At 36.4% G+C, this 26,872-nt stretch overlaps 1 protein-coding gene across 7 annotated transcripts in view; it reads right to left on the bottom strand.

Moving 5' to 3' along the window:
- Nucleotides 1–1,883: 1,883 nt before the first annotated feature.
- Nucleotides 1,884–26,872, bottom strand: part of DOCK7 (dedicator of cytokinesis 7) — a 219,485-nt gene continuing 194,496 nt past the window's right edge. For 4 of the 7 annotated variants that reach the window (XM_035018399.1, XM_035018390.1, XM_035018392.1 and 1 more), the window contains 8 exons: nt 25,786–25,800; nt 18,239–18,364; nt 16,368–16,457; nt 16,008–16,244; nt 15,514–15,657; nt 13,762–13,868; nt 3,971–4,138; nt 1,884–2,510 (listed from right to left, as the gene is read on the bottom strand). In XM_035018399.1, coding sequence (XP_034874290.1) covers nt 2,468–2,510; nt 3,971–4,138; nt 13,762–13,868; nt 15,514–15,657; nt 16,008–16,244; nt 16,368–16,457; nt 18,239–18,364; nt 25,786–25,800 — 930 coding nt within the window. In that variant the 3' untranslated portion in view covers nt 1,884–2,467. Of the gene's footprint in view, nt 2,511–3,970; nt 4,139–13,761; nt 13,869–15,513; nt 15,658–16,007; nt 16,245–16,367; nt 16,458–18,238; nt 18,374–25,785; nt 25,801–26,872 lie in introns of all 7 variants that reach the window. The other 3 variants (XM_035018391.1, XM_035018394.1, XM_035018393.1) reach the window with 1 other exon arrangement.

Genomic DNA, 26,872 nt, shown 5'->3' with positions numbered 1-26,872 from the left:
TTGGAGGTGAAGAGATTTTTCAAATAGGAGAAACTGCTTAGTCCATCCACGTTGTCATACTTAAAAGAAGTTTATAGTAAAAACTGTTGAATTCTAGTTGTCCTTTAAAGTAGACATAACTTTATAGAATCTGTAAAGATGATGCTTTGTGCACACACAGAAATGTGGTTAAATTTTCACTCTAAATGTATATTAAATTGGTAAATGATCAATTACCTTATGACTTAAGACATTAAAAACAATCCTAAAGAATATATGAATGCTATTAGAATAACACTTCTATACCCCCAGAGTACCTGTCAACTAATAAATTAGTCACACAGTTAAATCATGTCTTATATTCTTTCACAAGATGGTGTGATATAAAACATCATGGTCCTCACTTCATTCTACATTCAGAATCACTAATGGAACTTTTAAAAAGAAATAGCCCATTTCTGATTGATAGAGAAAGAATCATTCATGGAACTTTTAAAATGCAGCCGCCCTGAACACTACTCATAAGCTTCTGATGGAGTACTTTTAGGATAGAGCCTGGGCCTCATACCCAAGAGACAGCCAATGTTAAGAACTTGGTATAGATTCTTGATCCGAGAAAGTTTATGTTTTAAGAAAACTGAAGTATGTGGGAAGTAAGGAAGTGTTCAGTACTATACCATTGTTCTCAGAGGAAGCCTCTTTTTATTCAAGTCAGAAAACAGCATTGCATGGTAATTAAAATCATAATTATATAAATTCTAGAGTTTTTGATACTGTCACAGATTTATGTGAACTATTTCAAGCTCTTACGTGATATAATCTAATGAGTAATGACCTAGGGATTACTTAATATTCTCTCCCTTATGTATACCTCCCCCATCCCTTGCCCTGAAGAGGAGAGAGTACTTGTTACCTTATTTTTGTTTTAATGAATTTCCATTCTTGGCTCGTCTTCCCTTATTGTTCATGTGGATCCTCTGTCCCCAAGTTTTTGAGGTTATGCCTTTCTGACTCCTCAGCCCTTTTGGTCCAACACTGTTGACTCATCTGAAAAATCTTTTTGTGATTCAGTCTTTGAACTGATGTAGGTAAGATGAATTTGAGATAATAGTGCCAGTTATAAAGGTAGGCTGGAGAAAGGATATATCAACTATCTCCTATGTTCTCAGGAAAAGCAGGTATTTTTGAGATCTTGTTTCAACAACTACAGAATGAAGGCACCATATTTAATCAGTTTTTAAGTGATTCATGTCACTGGTCAATAGATCAAAGGGACAGCTTAAAAATGATGCCTTTCTATAAGCTATATTACTACACACAAAAAAAACATTGTTGAAAACACTTCCAAAAATCATTAATATGTAGTTTCTTGGATAAACTTGCCAAGTAATTGGAATAAATATTTTCAAAAAGATTTTTGCCTTAGTTTTTCATGTCAAAGTTATTTTAAATTAGTTCTTAATTTCAATTAAAACAGGTAATTTTACCTTTTACTTTATAAAGTCTATACAAGCATTAAAAAATAAAACTTTTCATTCAACTGGTAGATTAAAATCGAACACCAGCTTTCAGTGTCATTTTTATGGTGGTATAGCTCTAAAGCAGATTTCTAGTTGACCAGTTTAGATGACCAAACTCATAAAATGACTGGCTTGTTTAATCTGAAACATAGGAATCATTCACTTTACTTGCTGAGAGTCATGAAGTTCATACTATCAGTATAACAAGACTGAGAGTCAAAGATAAAGCTACTGTCAGCTATCAACAGTATTCAATTGTTACAGACAAAAGTTTCGTTAGGTAAAATTATTCTGCAATTTATCCTGAATCCCTTTTTTTTGGTTTCTAAATGGAAAATACCTTAGAAACGTGTTTCAAGACTTCACAAACCAGTTACCAATATCTATCTACTACCCATTTATTCATTCATTTAATTTGGGGCTCTTTGGCCCATACAATGTCAATTTTCATTTTTAAAACTTTGCTAGTTTTGGAACTAGTTCTTGAATCAATTCAAGATTCTCTGCTTTTGTCAACAAAAATTTTTAAAGTCTCACTCGGTAAAATTAGTGTAAACGTTCACATATTTAATAGTACCTTTAAAATAAGCATTACTACATTTAAAATGGTTCCAAAATGAATCTATAAATGGTAATATAAATTAAAAAATACAAACTTAAAGTAAATAAATTTAACATTAGCTATGGTATAAATAATAGTAAATGTATAGTGAGTCATTACTTTTGAGTCTTAAAAAAAGATAACAGCATATTACCAGAACATGAGAAACCATGGCCATGATTCTCAAACTTCAGTGATCTACTTTTGATACTGTTTTGGCCACTGCGTTCTTCAATGAGTAGTAAATTAATGCTAGAATTTCCAGAATTAAGCCCCAAGTCTTGTTTTTCAATAAATCTTAACTTCTTTTCATACTCAGTGTTGAATACATGGCTCTCTTCAAATCAATAAGACAAGTGCATTTATTTTAAAGATCCATTTTGCGCAGGCTCATCCGACTGAAGGAATCTCTGGGGAGAAGAATGAAAGGATATAATTATAAGTAAACAATTTTTGCATATTCCTTTAAAATACGCTTTATGTTGGGGCGCCTGGGTGGCTCAGTCGGTTAAGGGGCTGCCTTCGGCTCAGGTCATGATCCTGGAGTCCTGGGATCAAGTCCCGCATCGGGCTCCCTGCTCGGCAGGGAGTCTGCTTCTCCCTCTGACCCTCCCCTCTCTCATGCTCTCTGTCTCATTCTCTCTCTCAAATAAATAAATAAAATCTTTAAAAAAACAAAAATAAAATATGCTTTATGTACTTTTTTTCTGCCAGAGCTAGCTCAAAGTTTGCCATCAAAAACTGAAAATGTTTTTGCCATCAAAGTTCTTAACTTTCAGGTTACATGTTCATCCTATACATTCTGCCTTCTATATTCTAGTTTTATAGATTAAAAGTATATTACAGTAACCACTTTGCCAAGTGCATTGATCATTTATTCATTTGTCCAATAGGTGATTAAAACAGGAGCAAAGGGATAAGAGAGATTTCAAGAAAAGATTTGCGATTATTAAAAGGGAAAAGGCAGGTGCTGCTTATTTAAAATTTTAAATCCTCAGAATTCAGCGGTTCTCAAACTCCTGGGTTTTAGATCCTTTTTACACTTAAAAACTAAGGACCCCAGGAAGCTTTTGTTTATGTGGATTCAAACGGACATTTACCATATTAGAAATTAAGATTTCAAATTATTACTTTATAAAATAACCCATTTGTAAGAATTAAGTACAACTTAGTACAATTTAATAGCTTTACTGTTGCTAGTTCAAAGAAAAGGGTGGTAAAATACTCAATGGTTGTATGTATACTTGGATTTCAATATGCAAAAAAAGGGCAGTTAACGTTCAGCAGTTATCATGCCCTCTCCAGAATTCAGGTGCTAAAGTAAAATGTTCAAACACTGCTTGGAACTTTACATGCCTAAAATTTAATTTCTATAACAACCTCTTAAAGGTAAGTACTATTTTATTTGTCGCAATTAGTGGAGAAAAATACTGAAGCCCTTTTGATACTCAGTGGGGTTGCCTGCTTTAATACAAATCCAGAAGAACATACTCTAATACTATTTACTGTTAGGGCTGAGGAAAATGAGTAGCTGGCTCCTGATACATTCTAGTAAATTCTCCCATACAAATAAAGTGTGACAGGACTTTAAAAGAAATAGTTTTAGGAGGCTAGACTTACATGTTGTGTCTTGGTTAGTATAGTATGCATATTTAACACAACTTTGTTATTCTCAAATTACAGAAAGAACTGACTTCGGTCTTGAAGGCTGATTCATAATAGGGTTATTCATAAGAGGCTAGCTGAACTTGTTAGGTTTCAAGAGACTATCTGAAACCATGTAATAAAAGTTACACAAATTCATTATTACTAACCAAACACATTTCATTTTCCTGAAGATATCCCAAATAATAGACAAAAATGAGCATACCTGTGGCAGGTGACAGGTAATACTGCCTTGTATAATTGCGGGATCTTTCTGTTTATCAGAGGCTGTAAGGCCTCTTTAAGGCGATGATAGTTTCTCTCCAGTTCCCTTTGATACTCCTTTTGATCTGGCCCAATTAAGCTCTTATTTTTTCTTAAGGCATCCTCACACCTAGGAAAAACTGTGTGTTACCAAAAGATTTCTCTGGCATAGTTTGAGAGCCTGATGCTATTACACATATTTACCATGATGATGTCATTCAATTTTTTGGTTCAATGTCTCTCTTGCATTGGGGGTAAGGCAGGGAACAGATGATCAACTTGAATTCTTTTACACTCTAACATTCACCAACAGTCTTCATTTAATTGAATACTGTGTATTTTTTAATGTTAAATCTTAAGCCATTTTCCACATACCACCACTAGACTTTTCAACCCTATTCACTTATGTACGAACAATGGCATCTGGCAGAGTGGTTTGCCAGTGTTCAAATAAGGTGCTTAAATGAATAGTCCTTGATAACAATCCTTTGTCCAATTTATTCAGATATTTAAGAAAAAAACCTGGACCCTAACAGAGCAATGTAGGATGTTAAACAATGTACCCATATCAATAGTTGCAGAATTACAGCTAAGTGATGTTCAGAAGAAAACATACAGTCTTAAATGCTTATATATTTTTTTTAAAAAAGCTAAAAGTGAAGAGCTAAGCAACTTAAAAGAACAGAACAAACTTGAAGTCAAATCACAATCTTTCCACACAAAACACAACAATCTGCGAATTCTACTAAACATTCTAAGGATAGGTAATCCCAGTGTAACACAATTATTCTACAGTATAGAGGGGGAAAAAAACATATTTCTGAGAAGAGTTTCCAACTCCTATTTCAAGGTTTGGATACCAAAACCTAATGGGACTATAAAGATAAAAGTGTAATTTAATCTCACCCATAAACACAGTTGCAAAACTCCTAAACAAGACAAGAGGAAACTGTTGTACCAAATCACACACACGTAACATTCTAAAATTTGTCATGATGAAAATTCAGCAAAACAACAAATAGGTGGGAACTTCTTTAACCTAATTAAAAGTATCTACAAAAAACCTGAAGAAAACACTATACTCAAACAGTGAGAATTCTGTCCTTTTAGATCAAGAACAAGAAAGTGATGTCCTCTATCATACTGCTATTCAGAATAACATAGTACTGGAGCTTCTAAACATCACTGTAAAAATTAGAAAAGATTCTACAGATAAATTATTAGAATTAACGAGTTTGGTAATATCATCATGTAAAAATATAAAATTCAACTGCATTCTGTATGCCAGCAAGCAAAATATAATTCTAAAAGATACCATTAACAAAAGCATAAAAGTATGAAATACCAAGGAATAAAATCAAGATATATAAGGCCTTTACAGAAAATCAGAATATTAAGAAAACATCTAAGTAAATGAGAACGAGGTCATACTCATGGACTGGAAGAGTCAAGTTCTAAAGAACTTCCAACTCTCTGCCAACTTATCTACAGATTCAGGTTATTAGTTTTCCTTTAGGGAAAAGGGTCCAAAATAGTCCTTGAACAAAAGGTGACAGAAATTGCTCTACCAGATATCAAAGTTTATTACAAAGCTGCAGTAATTAAGAAAGCATGATATTGGCTCAAGGAAAAACAGAATAATGGAAGATAATAAAGATCACAGAGACAGATGGATACCAACATGAGCACCTGATTTATAACAATACCACAAAGCAGAAGAGAAAGGGCAATTTTTGAAATAAGTGGTGCTGTGTCAACTGGATATCCATAGGGAAAAGACATCTGACCCCAGTTCATGCCACAATTAATAAATGGGATCAAGATAATCACCAATCATCAGAATGGACAAAAAAAACTAATCCCTACCTTGAACCACTCAAAAATCAAATGCAAGTGGATTCAAATTAAAAATTAAAAAGCCATTTTTGCCTTCTTCCCCTGTTTTTAGCCTACATTGAGTTTTATTTTTTTAAGATTTTATTTATTTCTTTGGCAGAGAGAGCACAAGTAGAGCGGTAGGCAGAGGGAGAGGAAGAAGCAGGCTCCCCACTGAGCAGAGAGCCCAACATGGGGCTGGGATCACGACCTGAGCCGAAGGCAGAAGTTCAAACCACTGAGCCACCCAGGTGCCCCTAACCTACACTGAGTTTTAGAGATACCATTATACTGGGTTTTAGAAGTCAATATAGAATACTACTATGACCAGGGCACCTGGGTGGCTCAGTCAGTTAAGCGTCTGCCTTCAGCTAAGGGTCATGATCCCTGGGTCCTCCTGGAATCGAGCCCCATATCAGCCTCCCCACTCAGCAAAGAGTCTGCTTCTCCCTCTCCCTCTGCTGTTCCTCCTGCTTGTGCACGTGCTCTCTGTCAAATAAATCAATCAATCTAAAAATAAAATAAAAAATACTATGACCTTGGGGCGCCTGGGTGGCTCAGTTGGTTAAGCGACTGCCTTCGGCTCAGGTCATGATTCTGGAGTCCCGGGATCAAGTCCCACATCGGGCTCCCTGCTCAGCAGGGGGTCTGCTTCTCCCTCTGACCCTTCCCCATCTCATGTGCTCTCTCTCTCTCTCTGTCATTCTCTCTCTCAAATAAATAAATAAATAAAATCTTAAAAAAAAAAAAAAACCTATGACCTCAGTGAAAAAGTTAATTTAAGATACAAAAAGCAGCAGTCATAAAGAAAAGACTGAATCCTTCGCTGTGCAGAAGCATTTGATTTTAATGTGTTCCCGCTAGTTTATTTCCCTTGCTTTTAGGAGACATATCTAGAAAAATGCTGCTATGATCGATGTCAAAGAGATTACTGTCTGTACTCTTCTAGGATTTTTATGGTTTTGGGTCTCACATTTAAGTCTTTAATCTATTTTGAGTTTGTTTTGTGTGTAGTGAAAGACAGTGGTCCCATTTCATTCTTTTGCATATAGCTGTTGGGTGTTCCCAATGCCATTTGTTGAAGAGACTTTTTTCCATGGCATATTCTTTCCTCCTTTATTGAAAACAAATTGACCATATAATTGTGGGATTACTTCTGGGTCTTCTACTCTGTTCCACTGATCTATGTGTTTACTTTTGTGCTAGTCCCATACTGCTCTGATTACTACAGCATTGTAATATAGCTTAAGTCTGGAATTGTGATACCTCCAGTTTTTTCTTTTTTTTCAAGATTGCTTTGGCTATTTGGGGTCTTTTGTTGTTCCATACAAATTTTAGGATTATTTGTTCTAGTTCTGTGAAAAATGCTGTTGGTGGGTTGGAAAAGTGAGCAACTCTTGATCTCGAGGTCATGAGTTCAAGGCCCATAATGGGTGCAGAGATTACTTAAATAAAACTTAAAAAAAAAGTGCTGTTCGTATTTTGACAGAGATTGCATTAAATCTGTAAAATGCTTTGGGTAGCAATTTTTGTGTGTGTGTGCTTCCATGACCATTTCATCTTTCCATTTCTTTGTGTCATCTTTAATTTCTTTCATTGACGTTTTATAGTTTTCAGAGTATAGGTCCTTCACCTCTTCGGTTTATTCCGAAGTATTTTATTATTTTTGGTGCAAATGTAAATGGGATTGCTTTCTTAATTTCTTTCTGCTGCTTCATTATTAATGTATAAAAATGCAAGAGAGTTCTGTACATTAATTCTGTACCCTGACACTTCACTGAATTCGTTTACTGGTTCTAGTAGTTTTTTTGGTGGAATTGTTAGGGTTTTCTATATATAGTATCATGTCATCTGCAAATAAAGTTTTACTTCTTCCTTATCAATTTATTATGTTGAGGTATGTTTGTTCCCTCTAGACCTACTTTGTTGAGGGTTTTAGTATATGTGCTGCCGAAGCGAGCACATGTTGAGGGTTTTTATCATGAATGGATGTTGTACTTTGTCAAATACTTCTGCACCTACTGAAATGATCCTGTAGTTTTTATCCTCTCTCATCAATGTGATGTATCATGTTGTCTGATTTGAGAATGCTAAACCACCCTTGCATCCCGGGAATAAATCCCACCTGATTGTGGTGAATGATTTTTTTTTTTTTTAAACATTATTGTTGGATTCGGTTTGCTAGTATTTTGTTGAGGATTTTTGCATCTATGTTCATAAGAGATATTGGCCTGTGGTTCTCTTTTTTTGTGGTGTCTTTATCTGGTTTTAGTATCAGGATGATACTGGCCTCATAAAATGATTTTGGAAGTTTTCCTTCCTCTTCTATTTTTTGGAGTAGTTTGAGAAGAAGAGGCATTGACTCTTTAAGTATTTGGTAGAATTCACCTGTGAAGCCATCCGGTCCTGGACTTTAATTTGTTGGGAGGTTTTTTTTTTTTTTTTTAATGGATTCAATTTCATTGCTGGTAATCAGTCTGTTCAAATTTTCTATTTCTTCCTGCTTCAATTTTGGTAGGCTGTTATATTTCTAGGAATTTATCCATTTCTTCTAAGCTTTCAAGTTTGTTGGCCCACAATTTATTATAATAGTCTCTTGTAATTGTTTATATTTCTGTGGTGTTGGTTGTTATTTGTCCTCTTCATTTATGATTTTGCTTATTTGAGTCCTCTCTCTCTTTTTTCTTTTTGTTGAGTTTGGGTGAAAGTTTATCAATTCTGATCTTTTCAAAGAATTAGCTCCTTGTTTTTGTGTGTGTGTGTGTGTGTTTTTAAGATTTTATTTATTTATTTGAGAGAGAGATCACAGAGGGAGAGGGAGAAGCAGACTCCCCGCTGAGCAGGGAGCCCGATGTGGGACTCGATCCCAGGAATCTGGGATCATGACCTGAGCCACAGGCAGACGCTTAACCGACTGAGCCACCCAGGCGCCCGAAATAGCTCCTGGTTTTATTGATCTATTGTTTATTCTAGTTTCCGTATCATTTACCTCTGCTCTAATCTTTGTTATTTCCTTTCTTTTGCCGGTTTTGGGTTTTTTCTTTTTGTAGCTCCTTTATGTGTAACAGCTTACACACTTTGGGGAAAAAAGTGGCATTATCTGGTTGAAGTTGAACCTATGAACCAACACTACTCTTAGGTATGTAACTCCTGGAAAATCTCTTGTCAATTCAGAAATAGAGGGATATTTGAATAGTACTCTTTGTAACTATTTTGTTTTGTAAAAACACACAGGAAACCACCAAATATCCACCAACAGAAAATGAATAAATCATGGCATATTCATACAACATAATATATAAAAATAAAGCAACATTATAGGTATATCTCACAAACACTGAAAACAGCAAGTCACAATTATATTCACTGTTCATTTATATAAAAAACATGTGAAACAAAGTAGTGTATCATTAAGGGATACACTCATTTATGATAAAATGATAAAGACAATAAAGGAAATAATATGAAATTCATGATAGTGGTCACCTCTAAAGGAAAGGAGAGATGCTATCAGAGAAGAACATATGAGGAGGGGATCTCAAAGCAATGAGAATGCTATTTCTTAAGCAGGGTGGGTAGGTACATGATTCTTTTCTCCCTGTTCTTTAATAGCAAATGTTATAAATGCTATATTGAATCTATTCAAGATTTAATGAAAGCAAATTTTAAAAGATAAACCCCAAAATATCAAAAGTAAACACATGCAAAGCTATTAATTATTTTAGGAATAAATGATTAACAAATGAATAGCAAACTAAAGTACCATTTAAACTGATTAACAACAAACATCCTACCTAAATGGCATTACTAAAGCAAGGTGTTCTGAGAGTAGTACACTTGCATACTTGGCACTGTTAATACTTAGCAACTTTTTGGAATGCGCGATATATTAAGGGCCAATAAAAATATTCATGTACTTCGGCTCAGTCATTTCATGATTCAAATGTTAACAAAAGAAAAAAAGAGGCACAGCCACTGTGGAAAATAGTACAGAGGCTCCTCAAAAAATTAAAAACAGAAATACCATATGATCCAGTAATTCCACTAGTGGGTATTTACTTAAAGAAAATGAAAACATTAATTATAAAGGACACATGTGAGATGGTGTAGGCTTGTAGACCCCTTGCAGGCCAGGGTCATTTGAGGACTGCACTGAGGTTAAGGTCGGCCAGGCAGGCCTAGGCCAGGAGGAGAAAATGTTCTCTTCCCCTTACCTCATGTTGCAAGGCCTAAATGCCTGGATCAGCAGGAAGTGGCTCTTGCCTAGCTTAAAGTGTATCTCTCTAAACAGAAGTGTTCTTTCTAAAGACCAAGAACATGTTGTCTCCAAAGGAAGGATGGCTAAGAGAATTCTTTATTCTGCAAGCATAAACAGGATGTATTTTGTTCTTATTGCATTTCGTGTATATTTCACTTCCCGGATGTTGGCTTGATACTTTAAGTATACATTGTTATGTTTATCTGATCTCTGCGAGTATATAGCTATGTGAGAAATAAACGGCAGTATGCAGTTGCAAGTGCTGCCTTTGCTCTGCATCCCCTGTGTCCTGGTGATTTCGTAGACCCTTACCCAGGGACCCCAATGCACTAGACGCTGACACACATGCATCCCTATGTTTACTGCAGCATTATTTACATTAGCTAAGATATGGAAGCAACCTAAGTGTCCACTGATAGATGAGTAGATAAAGAAGATGTGAGATACACACACACACACACTGGAATATTACACAGCCATAAAGGGAAGACATCTTGCCATTTGTGACAACATGAATGGACCTAGAGGGTATGATGGTAGGTGAAGTAAGTCAGACTGAGAAAGACAAATACCACAGGATTTCACTTATATGTGGAATCTAAAAAACAAATGAACAAACAAAAAGCAGAATCAGACCTATAAATACAGAGAACTAATGGTTGCCAGAGAGAAGTGCAGTAGGGAGATGGGCAGAAAAGGTAAAGGGGACTGGGCGACACAGGCTTCCGGTTCTGCAATGAATCAGTCACAGACATACAAGGCACAGCACAGGGAATGCAGTCAACGGTACTGTAACAGTGTATGATGACAGACAGTAGCTATACTTGTGGTGAGCACAGCGTAAGACACAGGGAAGGTGAAGCACTATGCTGCACACCGGAAACTGATGTAGCACTGCTGTGCCAACGACACTAAAAGCAAAACAAAACAAAAAACACTTAAAAAAAAAAAAAGATCCAATGCACTGGTGAACACACCACACCTAAATTCAACTTAAATTCAAATAGGGGCGCCTGGGTGGCTCAGTCGTTAAGCGTCTGCCTTCAGCTCAGGTCCTGGGATTGAGCCTCACGATTGGGCTCCCTGCTCTGCGGGAAGCCTGCTTCTCCCTCTCCCACTCCCCCTGCTTGTGTTCCTGCTCTTGCTATCTCTCTCTCTGTCAAATAAATAAATAAAATCTTTTAAAAAAACCCAACAAACTTAAATTCAAATATTTAATGAAATAATATAATCATTAGAAAGCTTTAGCTTTAATTGAAAAATAAAAAGATTATAGGTATACTGTGAGTTTTATAAATATATATGCATACTGATATAAAAAAAGGTAACACAAAAATAAAAAAGATAGCATGACCAACAAAATAATAAATAATAAAAAAGGCTGTAACTTTCTTGATAAGGTTTATGTTATGGAGTGGGTTTTGTTTTTTTTTTTTCTTTTTGTCATTTAAGAAAACCTTCTCTACAGTTGGTGGTAATACTTAGAGACCAGCAGACTACAGAAATTGATCACCTTATCATCAATATACACAAGGAGGAGGACATGTGACTTAAAATGTAGTCAAAACAACAGCAGGGAAAGAAGTAACTGTCTATACTTAAATGTCTATGACCTAAAGAAGTATGTGTTGTTCCAAGATCATCTGGCACACAAAGATAGCAGGGTGTTTTTGGTTGTTATCCGAAACTTCCCTAATAATAAAATTAATGCTAGGAATCAGTCAATGCTACAAGTATAAAGTAGATTTCTTTATTTTACTACCACAGTTCATCCACTCCATACACTAGAAGCTATGTTTCCTGTTGTCTCCTAAAACCAAACTTAGAAGGTGGTCTGGCACAATAATCAGATTCTGGAATCTCAGATTTCCGATGAAGCTTTCTGAAGCCTTTTTAAAAGACAGTCACCATGTTCAGGCAGGAGAAATTGATAGGAATTCATGATAGCTATTGCAGTGAGAACGGGGGAAATTCCATCTTAAAATACTTGAACATGTTAGCATTCCTTGTAATTTTCTGATGACAAAACTGATGTGAAATTATTTCTACCCCTGATAAAGTTGGTTCAGTATATGACTTGATAAGAGAAACCATAAACGGGAGTCAAAGACCGGGTTCTAATGCCGCTTTGTTAGGTGACCATCATGTCATTTACTGAATGGTACACAAGGCTCTCTTACGATCCATTCCCAGTCGACTTACCCAGTATTTGACTGCTTGTCTTTACAGAGTCCATGGTTCCAGCTTCATTAAACTATTCACTTTTCTCAGAACAGTCTCTGAACTTTGCGCATGCTGGGTTTTTTTTCCTTTTCTATTTAGTATGCCCTGCTCCTCGTTTCTGCCTGAAAAACTAATATCCATCCTTCAAGGTCCATATCAAATGTCGACTTCTGTGGGAAATCTTCCCTGGCATCACCATGTAAAATTAATCATTCCCTCTATTGTCAAGCTTACAGTGTTGGTAAAGCAGGAATCAGTCTCAAGTTGATAAATGACTTTTTTCCTATTGTTTCAAAATTTAATATTTGCCCAACACCTATTTATTTTGTGCCAAGTATTATCTGTGCAGAAAAGAGTTAACTGCAGGCCTGAGACTGCTACCCTTTTCAAAGGCCTATTTCCAAGGCTGGCCCTTGGTTAGCAGCTGGGAATTTGGATTTCGGGAGGTAATCATTCCCAGAAGATAAGAGTGGCTCACTGTGCCTACACTATTTATACAAACGTTATGGCTTATGCTGAACACCTGCTTTCAGAATTCTGGTACCTGCCAGGGAGAAGGGGCCTATAGGAACAGCCCTCAACAACAATCTTGGCCCGGAGTCTCTATTCAGTAGCTTCCGGGTAGACAACATTTCACACACGCTATCCCAGCTCATCCCAGCTCACGGCTGGAGGAGTCAGGAGCGCCTGTGTGAACCCCCTGAGAGAGGATTCTAGAGTCTATACCTGGATCCCCCCAGACTTCACGCACAGTGCCTTTTCCCTTTGAGGGTTTTTACTTTGTCCCTTTCCATAGAAATCAATCACAGCCGTGACTACAACTATATGCGGAGTCCTGTGAGTCCTCCTAGCAAATCATTAAAACTGGGGGTAGTCCTGGGGACCCTGAGACACCCATATATTATTTCATCTAACTTGCACAACCTCCCTGTGGGAAGTAGATTATTATTATCATCCTTATTTAATAGATTAGAAAATGATCACAGAGATTAAATGACCTGGAATAGGACACACAATGACAAAGACAAGATTTGAACACAAATTTTCTGCTTCCAAGTTTGTTGCTTGTATGTTTCCTGAGGGAAGGGAAGCAAAAACTTTCACACTGAAGGTTCACAATAAATAACAACTCTCAGGTTAAACAGCTAACTAGTCTAATAATAGTTCCATGTTAAAAAAAATGTTGAGTCTAGGCTTTTCTAATCTTTAAAAATATGGCAATATAGAGCATCAGAGGTGGGGGGATATGTATACACCCTGAAGGAATAGTAAGTTATACACAAACTGTTCCTCTTTGTGAGCCACTTCCTAGACTTTCTCTTTTCAGGAGTCCCTTAAGACCCTTACACCATTCTCTGGTTTGGACATTCTCAATTTACACAGGAAGCCTTGAGTACCTTTTAGTAAAATCTCTGAAGCACAGTCGTAGTTTATTATGATGTCTGAAGAGCTTTGGGTCACTGGGTATTTCAGACAGAAAAACCTGGGCAACTTCCAAAGGCCCCTGTAAAATAAGAAAATAAAACAAGTGTGTTTTTGTCTTCTCTAAAATCAGAGGTATAATTTACCCAAATGATTTTTTCTTAGCACTAGGATGGCTGCATTTAAGCATAATGCAGATATGTCTATGTCTATATTAAAACTTCTCAGGGCACTTGGGTGGCTCAGTCAGTTCACGTCTGACTCTTGATTTCCGCTCTGGTCATGATCTCAGAATCCCGTGTCCGGCTGTGGGCTCAGCAGGGAGTCTGCTTGAGATTTTCTCTCTCTCTCTCTCTCCCTCTGCCTCTCCTCACCCTTGAGTGTACTCTCTCTCCCTCTAAAATAAATACACCCATCTTTAAAAACAAAACCAAAATACCAAAAAACCTTCTCACAGACAGATTCTGGCCATATTATTTTTAGCTTCTCCTAATGCCAAATCTATATGCTTAGGTACTGTAATTAAATTGCTGAGTATTTTTCAAAGAAAAATAGTAGGAGTTCAAGGATTGACTATTATATTTATCAATACATTTTGCCTTGTACTTTTTACATTCCTTAGTTTACCCTGGATGCAAACAGTTGTCAAGCCACTGGTTATTAGATACTTGATTCTGCTAAAATAGCTTCCCTCAGTATTCCAAATGTGTTCTAACACTGCAAGTTAAAGACGATCCCTTGTGAGTGTTGTATCATTTGGAAGTAAAACCCCCAAATCATGTATGTTTTTAGGGGTAAAGGTGTTAAAACATTTATTTCGCTTTGGTACAGCACTTCTTGGCTTTGCTTCTTTAACCTAAAATATAGGTAAGATATATAATATGAATTCTTACTTGAAGCCTTTCTGGATTTTCCCTTACCCTGGAATATTCCCTAATCATCACCAAGAGAATCTGAATGAACCCATTACAAGGAGATAAACGGGGATGGCTTCTAATCTGCACATGACAAAGCACCAAACAATAATATCTTATGTACATATATTATTAAAATTTTCAGAGTGATTCCACATATTTCCTCCTCATGACTCAATGGGAAGGAGATCTGGAGAAGGTAACATCAGGGAATATCTAAGGAAGTAGGCATCCACATGTACGAAGAGAGTTCTGAAAACAAGACCTTTTTAGATCACGTACTTTCAGTACGAGGTTTTTGTTTTTTAAAGATTTTGTTTATTTTTTGACAGAGAGAGAGAGACAGCGAGAGAGGGAACGCAAGCAGGGGGAGTGGGAGAGGGAGAAGCAGGCTTCCCGCTGAGCAGGGAGCCCGAAGCGGGGCTCGATCCCAGGACCCTGGGATCATGACCTGAGCCGAAGGCAGACGCCTAATGACTGAGCCACCCAGGTGCCCCTCAGTACGAGGTTTTAAAGGAAGGGCCATTTTAAGTGAATCAGTTCCTTCTTAATAGAATGTTTAAGAACAGACAGGTAGAAAAATACAGGCAGTAGAGAGGGCAGGCATGAAAACCTTAATAACTGCGATTATACTAAAAAGATTTTTTTTTCAGTCTATTTTCATTTATACTTCGTGTCTTTTGCAAACCACTCCTAACCCACCTACCTTTTCCACTTGATCAGACACTCGTGGCCTTTGTGAAACATAATCAGGAAATCCTTCCCAATTCCACTTACGACTGCCATCACAGAGTACCAGCAAAAAGCACTAACCTGATTCACTGTTGTGCCTACAGACCCCTGGAGAACCATCTGAAGCATTTTGGGGTCTGCTGGATCCTGATGTGTTGCAAATGCCAACTCCTGGGTCTTTTTCTGCATGTCTTCAATAGCAACTTCAATTGGAGTTAAGATGATCTGGGTGAAATAACATCTAGTAGGTCAGTGTACTGATCGAAAACTATTCAATGAGCTTGATATATAATCATTTTTTTAAAAAGTGGAGACCAACTATAAAACTGTTTTCTAATAATAGAATTCCAAACTTTGGATCCCTAAATTGGGGAGGCGGGGGGAGCCAGCCTTTTAAAGCATAAGCTGAGGGTAAACTAGGGATTTAGAAAAGAAGCCAAAGTTAATGACTCAAAAATGGGTAAAGTTCTAGGACGCTGCCACGTGAGGGGCGGTACGTAACCCTACAGCCACACTGTTCTCACACGGCTCCAGTGTCTCTGTTTCACAAATCCTATTCCCGTTTGTGGACTTACCTCCTCTTTGTGAGTGACATTGACCCTTGTCTTAATATAAGGAAAGGCATGAGAAGTAGTCAGAATGGTCTTCCGTTTGAACTGTTCATGAAGTTCCCCATGGGCACGGCCGTCCAAAGTGAAAGGCGTACAGTACATGAAACGGCGAAGATTATAGTTTTTGTCAAAATAGGTGATTCTGTCCTTCATCTCGTATGTGTCAAAGTACGGTTCCACATAGGTTATCTGAATATATGCCTGGGGATAAAAAAAAAAAAAAGGCCTTCATTTTCTCACTGTTAAATCATCATTTAGTCCTTCTCCCACAAAATCATGGTCTCAGAGCTACACTTGTGTGGCATTCGGTCTCACCCACCATACCTTGTTAGGGTCTAATTTACACTTGTCTACAGGATTAGAGTCCTTGATTACTTCAACCACATCCTCTCCAAATCTTTCTCCATAAAATCCCTACAATAAAAGAAAAAGAAACCTTTTACATGAACTTAACATTAGTGGAGAACAGAGAAGGCCTCTGAGGGAGACTTCTGAGCAAAATTAGGCCATTTAGTGAGTTCTTGTACAACCATCTGAGTAATTACAAAATAATTATTTAGGTTCACAAAAATTATATTAGCCTATTTATTTGATATTATTTATATCTACTCACTTTAATACAAAATAGAAGAACAATTTTCTACAATAAAAGTACAGGATTCCATAAGGGATCCTCAAGAAAAATAAAAAGGGAACAGAAAGCAGAACCAAAGAAACAAGGTATCTTTGATGTATAGGACCTTACTTTTATTGAGATTGATGTGGCCTGATTTCTTGCAGACATGGGTCAATGAACCAACATTCATTTTTATGAATGATTTAATATTCCAGAGTTTTCAAATAAAAGCGTTGATCTGCTGAAAGTTTCATACTGGTTTAGATTTTGAAAAGGCAACCCAGTCAAGAATGTAGTGACTTTCCCATATAACATGGAGGAGCAGCATGGGCAACAGATGGAGCTTATTCCATAGGAAAAATTACATCTGAATCTTCAAAGGAGAACCCCTACTCTTCCCTCAAAGATAATTTTTATGATTGAGTAAATTTGGAAAATACTGTCTCAATATTTCCCAAGACTTACTTAGCTCTTGAAAAATAAAAAGTCACACTTTAAGCCAATTTATGGAAGGTGAGCCCAGGGAAGTCACCAATAAGAATACAACATTCAAGAAATTAATAGGAGCTGAGAATTAAAACAAGCCCAGAACACTGCTTCTCAAACTCTTATGTGAATACAAGTCACCCAGGGATCTTGTTAAAATGGAGATTTTAATTTAGAGTATCTGGAGTAGGTAGGGTCTGAGATTCTACATTTCAATCTCCTAGATGAGGCCAGTGCTTCTGGTCCATGGGCTGCATTTTGAGTAAAAAAGAATAGAGAGACGTTGGAAAGACTAACTATAGCAGAAAAGATTGGTAAACCTCATAAATACGAAAATTAGTCATTCATGGTGAAAATGAAGAAGTTCTAAAGGTTAAGGGGTTCTAAGGAGTGTTTTCAGGGTATGATTTCAGGCTTTTAATTTCTAAAGGATTCTCACTGGGAATCAGGCCAAAGAGATAATGCACTTGGGTCAGAAATTTCTTGGGGTTCCAGTTCCATCATCAGTTGCTACTTAACTCCTTATGCCTTTTACTGCAAAATGTAGATAATACTATACATTTCTCTGTAAATCACAGTAATTCTGAAGGTTGTAGTGGTTTCTAAAATATGTGTGAAAGGGGCACCTGGGTGGCTCAGTCATTAAGTGTCTGCCTTTGGCTCAGGTCATGGTCCCAGGGTCCTGGGATCGAGCCCCACATCGGGCTCCCTGCTCGGCGGGAAGCCTGCTTCTCCCTCTTCCACTCCCCCTGCTTGTGTTCCCTCTCTCGCTGTGTCTCTCTCTGTCAAATAAATAAAATCTTAAAAAATAAATAAATAAATAAATAAAATAAAATAAAATAAAATAAAATAAAATAAAATATGTGTGAAAAAAGAGCCTCAAAAAAAAGTTTATATTATTTTACTGTTGCCATAGAAGATTTGAAGGATTTGAAAGATTATTACTGTAGCTATCAAAAAATCCTTAGTCTCTAAAGGAGTAGTTTATTTGGCAGGATCTGGCTTATTAAATGATTCGATCTGGATCTGAAAGTCAATTCATCATAGAGAATACAAATTAAAGATGACATTTATAAACTACCACAGCATTCACCTCCAATCTGTGAGAGATCTCTGCAAGTTTGGTTATTGCAGGCTCCTTGTAAACAAATTCCTGTTCATCCAAATCCCCGAACTTGGTTCCATAAAAACCAACACGAAAATAGGTGCCAAACATCCGCTTACCATCCTAGGCGTAGGAAAACAAAGAAACTTTAATACAAAGTTTTTTTTTTGTTTTTCACATTATGTTTACATTGCTATAGCATAAAATTCTCAAAACACTGCAAAAAGATTTCATTCAAAATTACAAAATTTTATTGTTTCTCAAATGAAGGTAAAAACAAAGTAAATATTCTTTCTTTTTCGTTATTTCTAACAAATAACATTCTGCAATGAGGGCTTTTATCAAGTGACTGAATCACATGTTTTATGTTTTTCAGAGTTTGTACCAAGTGACTACCTCACATTGGTCTATGTTTTTAAGTCCCTATACTTTGAGATAAATCATTTTCCTTATTGAAAGAAAAGATGCTTTGTATAACAAGAACTGTGTCTTAATTATTCTGAAATTACAGCATATCAAATAAAGTTAAATTTAAAAATAACATTAACATTTTTATTTAGCATTTGCCTTCATACAATCTTTATACATATTATCAATGAGGTCATAAAAGTTAGGAGCCAAGTACATAGCACCCGGCATAGAGGACTCAGTAAATGGCAAGACCATGCAGAAGCCCTGAGGCAGACAATTTACAATGGGTGTCCCTCTCTCGATAAAAATACTTCTATGTGGAAGAGTAACAAAAAATGGAACAGAAAGGGAAAAGTGCATGAGAGATAAGAAAAAAATGTGACATGAGTTGGTTATTCTCAAGTCCCCAAACCACCTGCTGCATACATTAACCACACATTCAAGTACAAAGTACACTAAGACTATCTGAACTCTTACACAGCACATTTGAGCACAAATTCCTTCAATAAAGATAAAATATTTGGAAGCTTTCTATGCAATTCTTACAATTTATTTACAAGGATGTTTCAGAAGGGGCTGCCTGGGTGGTGCCTTTGGTTAAGCGTCTGATGCTTGGTTTCGGCTCAGGTCCCGATCTCAGGGTCATTAGATCGAGCCCTGTGTTGGGCCTCCTTAAGATTCTCGCTCTCCCCTCCCCCTACCTCCCCTCAAATAAATAAATAAATCTTTAAAAAAAACACCAAGATGTTTCTGAAGGATTTTGTGGTAGTGCCTATATACACAGTCTCACATAAGTATTTAAAAACCTCTGAATTCTCTTTAAGCCTAATCTGTCTTACACTTACTTTTCCTATATTGAGTTCTTACTGGAAAGGCTAAAGGAGATGTAAAATAAGTCACAAATGAAACAGATAATTAAGCAAAACAGGAAACTCTGATCCTTAATTTACTAGTTTCATAATACCAAAAAAAAAAAAAAAAAAGTACTATGACTAAAAATATCCCCACATTTCTATCCAGGAGAAATGAAGTTTTGAAGACAAAAATGTCTTTGAAGCTTAAAACAAACAAACAAACAAAAAAAACCTTGAGGTTTCTAATCTAAAAATTTTTTTTTCACAGTTATTTCAAAATTTAACATGTATAAAAATTAACTAAGTTCCTACAGCAAATGAAATCTCTCTAGAAAAAAAGGTATTCAATCAAAATTCTGATTAAAACCATCCATAAGCCAATGAAACAATATAATAGCAAATTTTGACATAATCAAGGAATGAAGGCACTGCATGGAAAATAAAAATGGCGTTTGAGAAAATTAATACCTTGTGATTATTATGTTTCAAAAATGTCATACACATATATACACATACATTTCTACTTTTAGAAACCACAAATAGTAAAATTTTGTTATTCTGGCCAAACTCCTCTCAGAGGTGTCCGACTTAAAATGCTATTCCACATCTTTAATATTGTGGCCTTTTAAATATTTGAAGACCGAGATTAGGACTTGCTTCCTTTAGCTAAACTTTCCAGTTCCCAATCATTTTTATATGATAAGAATTACTATCATGTTTGCATTTTATTAGTTTTTCAATGCCACCTTTCAAAGTGTGGCATCTCAGAAACAGACAGAATACTACTGATATGATCTGATCAGTGCAGGGATCAGTGGGCTCACTGCCTCCCATATGAACTTGAATTTTATTAATGCAGCTTATACCCAGTTACTAAGCACTTAAAGCTCTTTTTATTTACTTTCTTATACTGACATTCAGTTCAAGGAAAAAAAATATTGAGTGCTTATAATGTGTTGGACACTGTTCATTGTCAGTAATATGAAAATAAAAATGAGAAGATTTCGTTCCTCAAGAAAGTAAAGGATATACTCAAATAATTACAATACAAATAATAAAAAGTGGAATCAAGAAAGGAAAGATTAATCCTGCTGGACCCAGGTCACAGAAGAGGTGACACACAGAGTTCTACAAGTCAGAAGAACGGCTAACTGGATGTAGGAAGGAAGGAAAGACCATTTCAGCAGAGAGAAGATAAAAGCCATGAAACAGAATGTGAGGGAAACCATTCATCCATTCACAGATTGACTGAGTGCCTACCATATATGTCAGCAAACTGTTCCAGGCATTTGTGATAAATCAGTGAACAAAAGAGACAAAGAGCATGGTCAGGGTAGGTCTAGAGGTGACATCTGAGCAAAGATGTGGAGGAGGTGGGAGAGTTATTCATGTGGATCTCTGGGGAGAGCACTGCAGGCAGAAGAGCGAGACAGTGCACAGGTCCCAGGACAGAGCCTATCCAGTATGTTTGAAGAACACGAAGGAGGCCGGGGAATTGAAGGGGAGTGTGCAAGAGGCAGAATGGAGTAGATCAGAGACGTAACTCTAAGGAGTTACTGGAATTGAGAATGAATGTGTGTGCACTGGAATGGGGGAGGGAACAGAAGGAAGGCTAAGAGTTTGAGGAAATTTATTTTCAATTTACAAAAAGTTCTATAGTGTAAAACCACTGACTCTATCATGTTCATGAACCCATAATCATATAGCTTCTTCCTCAGCAAAAACGTCACTTCATCTTATTTCTTCTTCAGAGTTTTAGACCACAAGAGGACACTTGTTTTCTACTTTCCTATAACCTAGCTTCTATTTTCTAGCATTACCTTTCCTTACTGTCATGAATTCTCTCTGAATTTCCTATCATTCCCACACTCCAATTTATTCTTCTATTTACTGATTCTACCATCTCCTGGGTGATGCGACCACATCACAGACAAGCAAAACCCATCTACTCCTCCCTCCACGTCTCTAATGGTTGAAATGTCTTATGACGAATGGACCGCAAATCTTTTCTAGTTTTGTTATCTTTAATGCAAGAACACTCTGGGGCTAGTTTTGTATTTCTACAATGACATCACTACTAAAACTTTTATCCACACCCAATTGTTTTCTGCTATGCTTCCTTCAAGGTTATTGATTTCCAGAAAGGCACACCAGTATTTCATACAGTAGTAATCACCCTCCTCTTCTACTCAATCTATTCCTCTTATAGAACACAAACACTTTCATCAGTTTAGTTAGTAGTAGATGTCAACTTGGGAACATAACACCTCCTAGATTTCATTAGCCAAATTGTGTTAAGATTTCAAGTAGCAATAATGATGATGATGATGATGATGTTATAGTAACAACAATAAAAATAATAATCTCCAACATTTTTAAACTACTTACTATGTGCTAGATGCTATTATCCCCTTTACACGAATTATTCTTATCACAACTATGAGATAGGTACCATTTTTTTTTTGCCCTCATTTTATAGATGAGGAAAAGTAACTTGTCCAAGGTCATATGTTAATCAGTGGTGGGGCTGAGAGTTAAATACCAATATATTTGACACCTGAAGTCCAAGTTCTTAATTAAGCTATATAAATTCCCATACCCTATATACTGATATACAAACATTAGGACATAAGTATGATCTCTGAACCATCTTCCACTTCTGATGTTTTCCTTGAGAATTTTTGAGAATTTCCTTGAGTAAGTCTTTTGAGAATTAATGGGTACCTCCTACCCTATGCTTTGTCTTTTGCTGTATTACAACACTGTCCTCTCTACTCTAATATGATAAGCAGGTTGGTGGTTCACCTATGGAATATATTCTTCTAAGATATAGCCTGTTACATTTCTTTTCAGAAGTTCAGTTTCAACCATTCCATGTCGTAGTCCAGGAAAAAGAAATCACATCTACTATCCTCTACACTGTGCATGTTTTCTGCCCAAATCTTTCCTTTTTCTGAAAAGTAGCATAAAGGGCAGAACACGATCAGTGGTACTGCATCATCAGATGCTCAGTCATGGGTCTGTACCAATTATCAGAGAGTCACCAACTACCCAAAAAGTTGTCTCCTCCTGGAGATAAGAAGATTCTTCCCACCTATTATGTTTTCCTTAACTTTCTTTATATCTGACTTAACATTCCTGAGGTAAAGACTAGGCTTTTGGAATTTCTTTTTTCATTCCCTTCCTTCAGGGACTCCCCCCACCTCCATCATATCGCTGTTTCTAATTCTGCTCTACCTTTACTTGCTTAGATGAGTTAATTTATCTCACTTAGCTTTAGCATGGATTAAAGCATTAAAAATTCAACAGAGGGTGCTTGGGTGGCTCAGTTGGTTAAGCGACTGCCTTCGGCTCAGGTCATGATCCTGGAGTCCCGGGATCGAGTCCCGCATCAGGCTCCCTGCTCGGCAGGGAGTCTGCTTCTCCCTCTGACCCTCCTTCCTCTCATGCTCTCTGTCTCTCATTCTCTCTCTCTCAAATAGATAAATAAATCTTAAAAAAAAAAAAAAAATTCAACAGAAACCACTGCACCAAAACTATGGCCAGTATTTCTGAGCACAGAAACTGTTTCATAGTCATGTCCATCCAACCCAATGACAAGAGTTAAGATATAGCCCTTTTGCATGTTTCGATCTCAAATTTAGGGTACCCCACTTTTCTTTAGTGGTCCAGCAGAAAGAGTTTAGCTTCACAAAGCTAATAAGCCCTTCTCTAGCCTTTCTGGAGACGATAAAATATACCTAATACGGTAGTGATATTCCCTTTGAAGAAATATGTTGTAATCTTCTAAGAAAAAAAAAGAAAGGAGAAAGTGTCACATGACTATTACCAATGTTTGGGGATTGATTATTCTGAAAAATCCAAACTTGCATTAATCTATTTCTGAAACTGATCACTGTTGGGTACATGGATAAATGCTTCTTTTAAAAATGAAACACACACACGCAAAAAATGAAATCAGTATAAAAATTTCCATACAGAAATTCAGTATTTCTCTTTTCCTAAAAATTTTTTAAAATGCAATCGTAAGAAAGAAATGATTAAAACACACTTTATTTCCTACTATTGCCAGAAAAAGAAATGGGCTTGGGAAAAGAGAAAATAAAGGTGAACACTAAATAGCCATTAAGGTACTGAGAGTGAAAGAGCAGGGAACAGCCACCATGGTTTGTGATGGGTTCCTGATTGGTTCCTTTGCATGGTAAATACTTGACCAAATTGCTGAGTGTCAAGTTTTAGAGCTATCTTTTACACACACACACACACACACATACACACACCCCTCAAAAGCTTTGCCAACTCCAATTATTTGTACCAAATCAGAGCATAATGAAAAATGAAACACACTGCCCAGAAGGGCTTTCCTGTAAGTCAGGTAGTGAGTTATCCATTCAAAGAGCCTTTCTACACAATGGATAAGTTATCCTTACTGGATATTAAACCAGTGAGTTCTCTGAGAATACTAGGATATTAGCTAGGAAACACAGCTTTTAGGAAAAAAAAACCAAAATTACTGAAGTTTTCACAGAGTCAAAAAGAAAAATATTCACAAGATAGGAACTTACCACAATAGACAATAGTAAAAGTAGGGAGTAGGGTCAGCAACCAGGGGCAAGAGAGAAGAGAAAACAGAAAGCATTTTAATTAGGGAAATTTCAAAACAAATAAGCAGCAAATGGTGGCAAACACATTTTTAAAATGCAAGCATCCATTTAAGTTTTACAAGGGAAAAGCAAAAAACAAACGTGCAACAATTTTAGAAGCTACAAAGCTAAAAGTCCAGTGAACGGTAGTGACAAGAATATAAACAGAAAAATAAAGTCTGCACGACTTCTATCATGCAATAAACATGATGACAGAATGATATTAATGTCATAACCAGTGAAAATTATACCTTTCAGGGGTCGATTTAGCATCAAGCCGACTAGTAATAAACTGCTCAGAGGTTTCAATATATCTTCTTTCATGCCTACTTTTCAGCTAATTTCATTTCATGTGAGGAAATCCATAAGGAACTTTACCATTCCTAGATTAACCATGGCAAGTCTCTTTCTGTTATTTCCTAACTGAGCCACAAAAATGAGGAATTATATATTAGATATTAATGAGGTCATACACATTGAATCTGGAGAATTAAGGTAGATATGCAAGTACTGGCTTCAACTGAAGAAAAGCAGAAAGTAGGGACTAATTCAGGAATGGAGGAAACACAGTAGTAACATTTATTCCTGAGGTTTTCTATCTGGGTCCCCGAATAAGGACCGCAGTGCAAAACCAGAGAAAGTGTAAGCTGTTGAGCCAACGTGAATGTGACCTCAAAGTGAGAGGCAAAGCAGACAACTTTACAAATACACCTCGCTTAAAATAAACCTGATTCAGTAATACCCTGGCTTCACCTCATCAAAATAAATTAGGGCACATTTTCCAGAACTCTCTTCTTTATAGAAAGATTTAAAACAATAGCAATCAAATCTTTCTGGCTTTTTTCAGGTAAAATTCGATTCATACATTACTCTTCACAAGCCTACCTCCTACATAAAAGGAAGCATATGTAGTCTTCCACACAAATTATCAAACTGTCAAGTAGAGGAGGTCAAAGTAAATTTCATGTTCTCCCACTCTCTTTATCCCTCCCACCAACAAAATTTAAATGACAAAGTGAATTTCTTCCCTCAGTAGTGCTCATACTCAAGGTGAAGTGACTCAAGATCAAATCAACACATTATTTCATCAATTCTGAGACGCACATTTTTTTGGCCCACATTTTAATATCCCTGATGTTGTGATTTAATACGTTTCCTTTTCTTTCTTAAAGGCATATAAAATAATGGTATGTCTTACAATTGATGGCGTCTTTGATCAGATGAAATATTGTATTTTCTATACACCTCTGAGCAATAACACATAAATCGACCTCTGTAAAATGAGGTGAAACAATATGGTTAAAAAAAGAAATCTGTGTGTAAATGTTGATGAAAGAAAATGCTTCAAAGGATAAAAACAAACTAAAGTGACGACAAAGTGGCTCATTTACCAAAGAATCTCATTAGTACAACATATGAATTTCCATGCACTGCCTACAACCTCTTAATAATAAATTGCTTAAAATAACTTAAGAGTATTTTAACAAAATTTCTTTGGTTAATGAATTCAGTTGATAGCAGATAGCAACAGAATGCCCACAGCTAGCACATGTGGGCAAAGCATTGGCATAAGAAATCTCGTCAAATCAATCTATTAGTGTCTTTAACTAACTAAAACATTACCTACCTCCCAGCCAGTACTCTGTATAATAAAAAGTAAAAAAGGGCAAGTCATAAAAAAAAAAAAAAAAAACTGTTTTAAAAGGAAAAAAAAAAAGACCAAAGGAACTTGAGCAGTGTAAGGCACCATATACGATAAAATCTTCTCTGCGAACAGAAGACAGCAGGATATTTTTAACACCATATTCTTTCACTTAAGATCTGTGACAATTTCCTAAATTGCTTGTTCAAAACCTAAGTAGTTAAAATTCCACCTTTTAAAAACTTTAGAAAGAGAAACTATAAATTTTGGTGAAAAAGAGACAGCTATGTGTTCCATTAATGTATCTGAATTAGACCTCTAACTCACGGGAGCTGTGCTTCACTGAACTACCCAGCGTACACTGGAATAGAAATCGCAATTTTGCTCAAATGCCTATCATACAAATGGAGGAAAATGTCTTGCAAACATGTAACTGACAGTGCATGTACACAACTGATTATTATAAGACCCACCTGTTACCATCATGAATCATAATAAATCTCTGGCAATTTCAGTGTTTTAGTAGAGGACAATAAAATATTGACTTAACAATAGCAGCCCTGTTTTAAGACTATTAAAGTTTTTCAGATTATATCAATTCATCCAGAATAGCTTAGTCCACAGCGAGAAAGAGGAGGTCAAGCTGACAGACAGTAGAACAGGACTAGTAATGAATACAAAAGTGGATCATCAGTACTCCACGTCCTTCTTGGATGAGGGGGGTAGCAGATAACAGCACAGGGAGTCTGGGGAAGGGAAGGGAAAAGTGGGGAAGGAGGCTCAACAGGATATTTCAGAGTATATTAAGAGAGCCAAGAATTTAGTTACAGGGAAATCAATTGCTAGTAGTCTACTTCATTTTTAAACCAAGCCTTATTTTGATTTTAATTTTGGTGATAACGTGGATTCCATGAACTATAAACAAGTACTAAAATCATGCTATTATAATTGAATAAGCATAAGACAACAGTTTTAGTCATTATTTTCACTAAATATTACTTTCATATTAGAAATATATTAAAGTATGATTGAATGGAACATCTAGGGAAAAACAGTTGAAGCTGAGGTGAAA

This window comes from Mirounga leonina, unplaced genomic scaffold (genome assembly GCF_011800145.1).
Source record: "Mirounga leonina isolate KUSES-001 unplaced genomic scaffold, KU_Mleo_1.0 Mir_173, whole genome shotgun sequence".
NCBI lineage: Eukaryota > Metazoa > Chordata > Mammalia > Carnivora > Phocidae > Mirounga > Mirounga leonina.
This window is presented reverse-complemented; position numbering and strand designations above follow the sequence as displayed.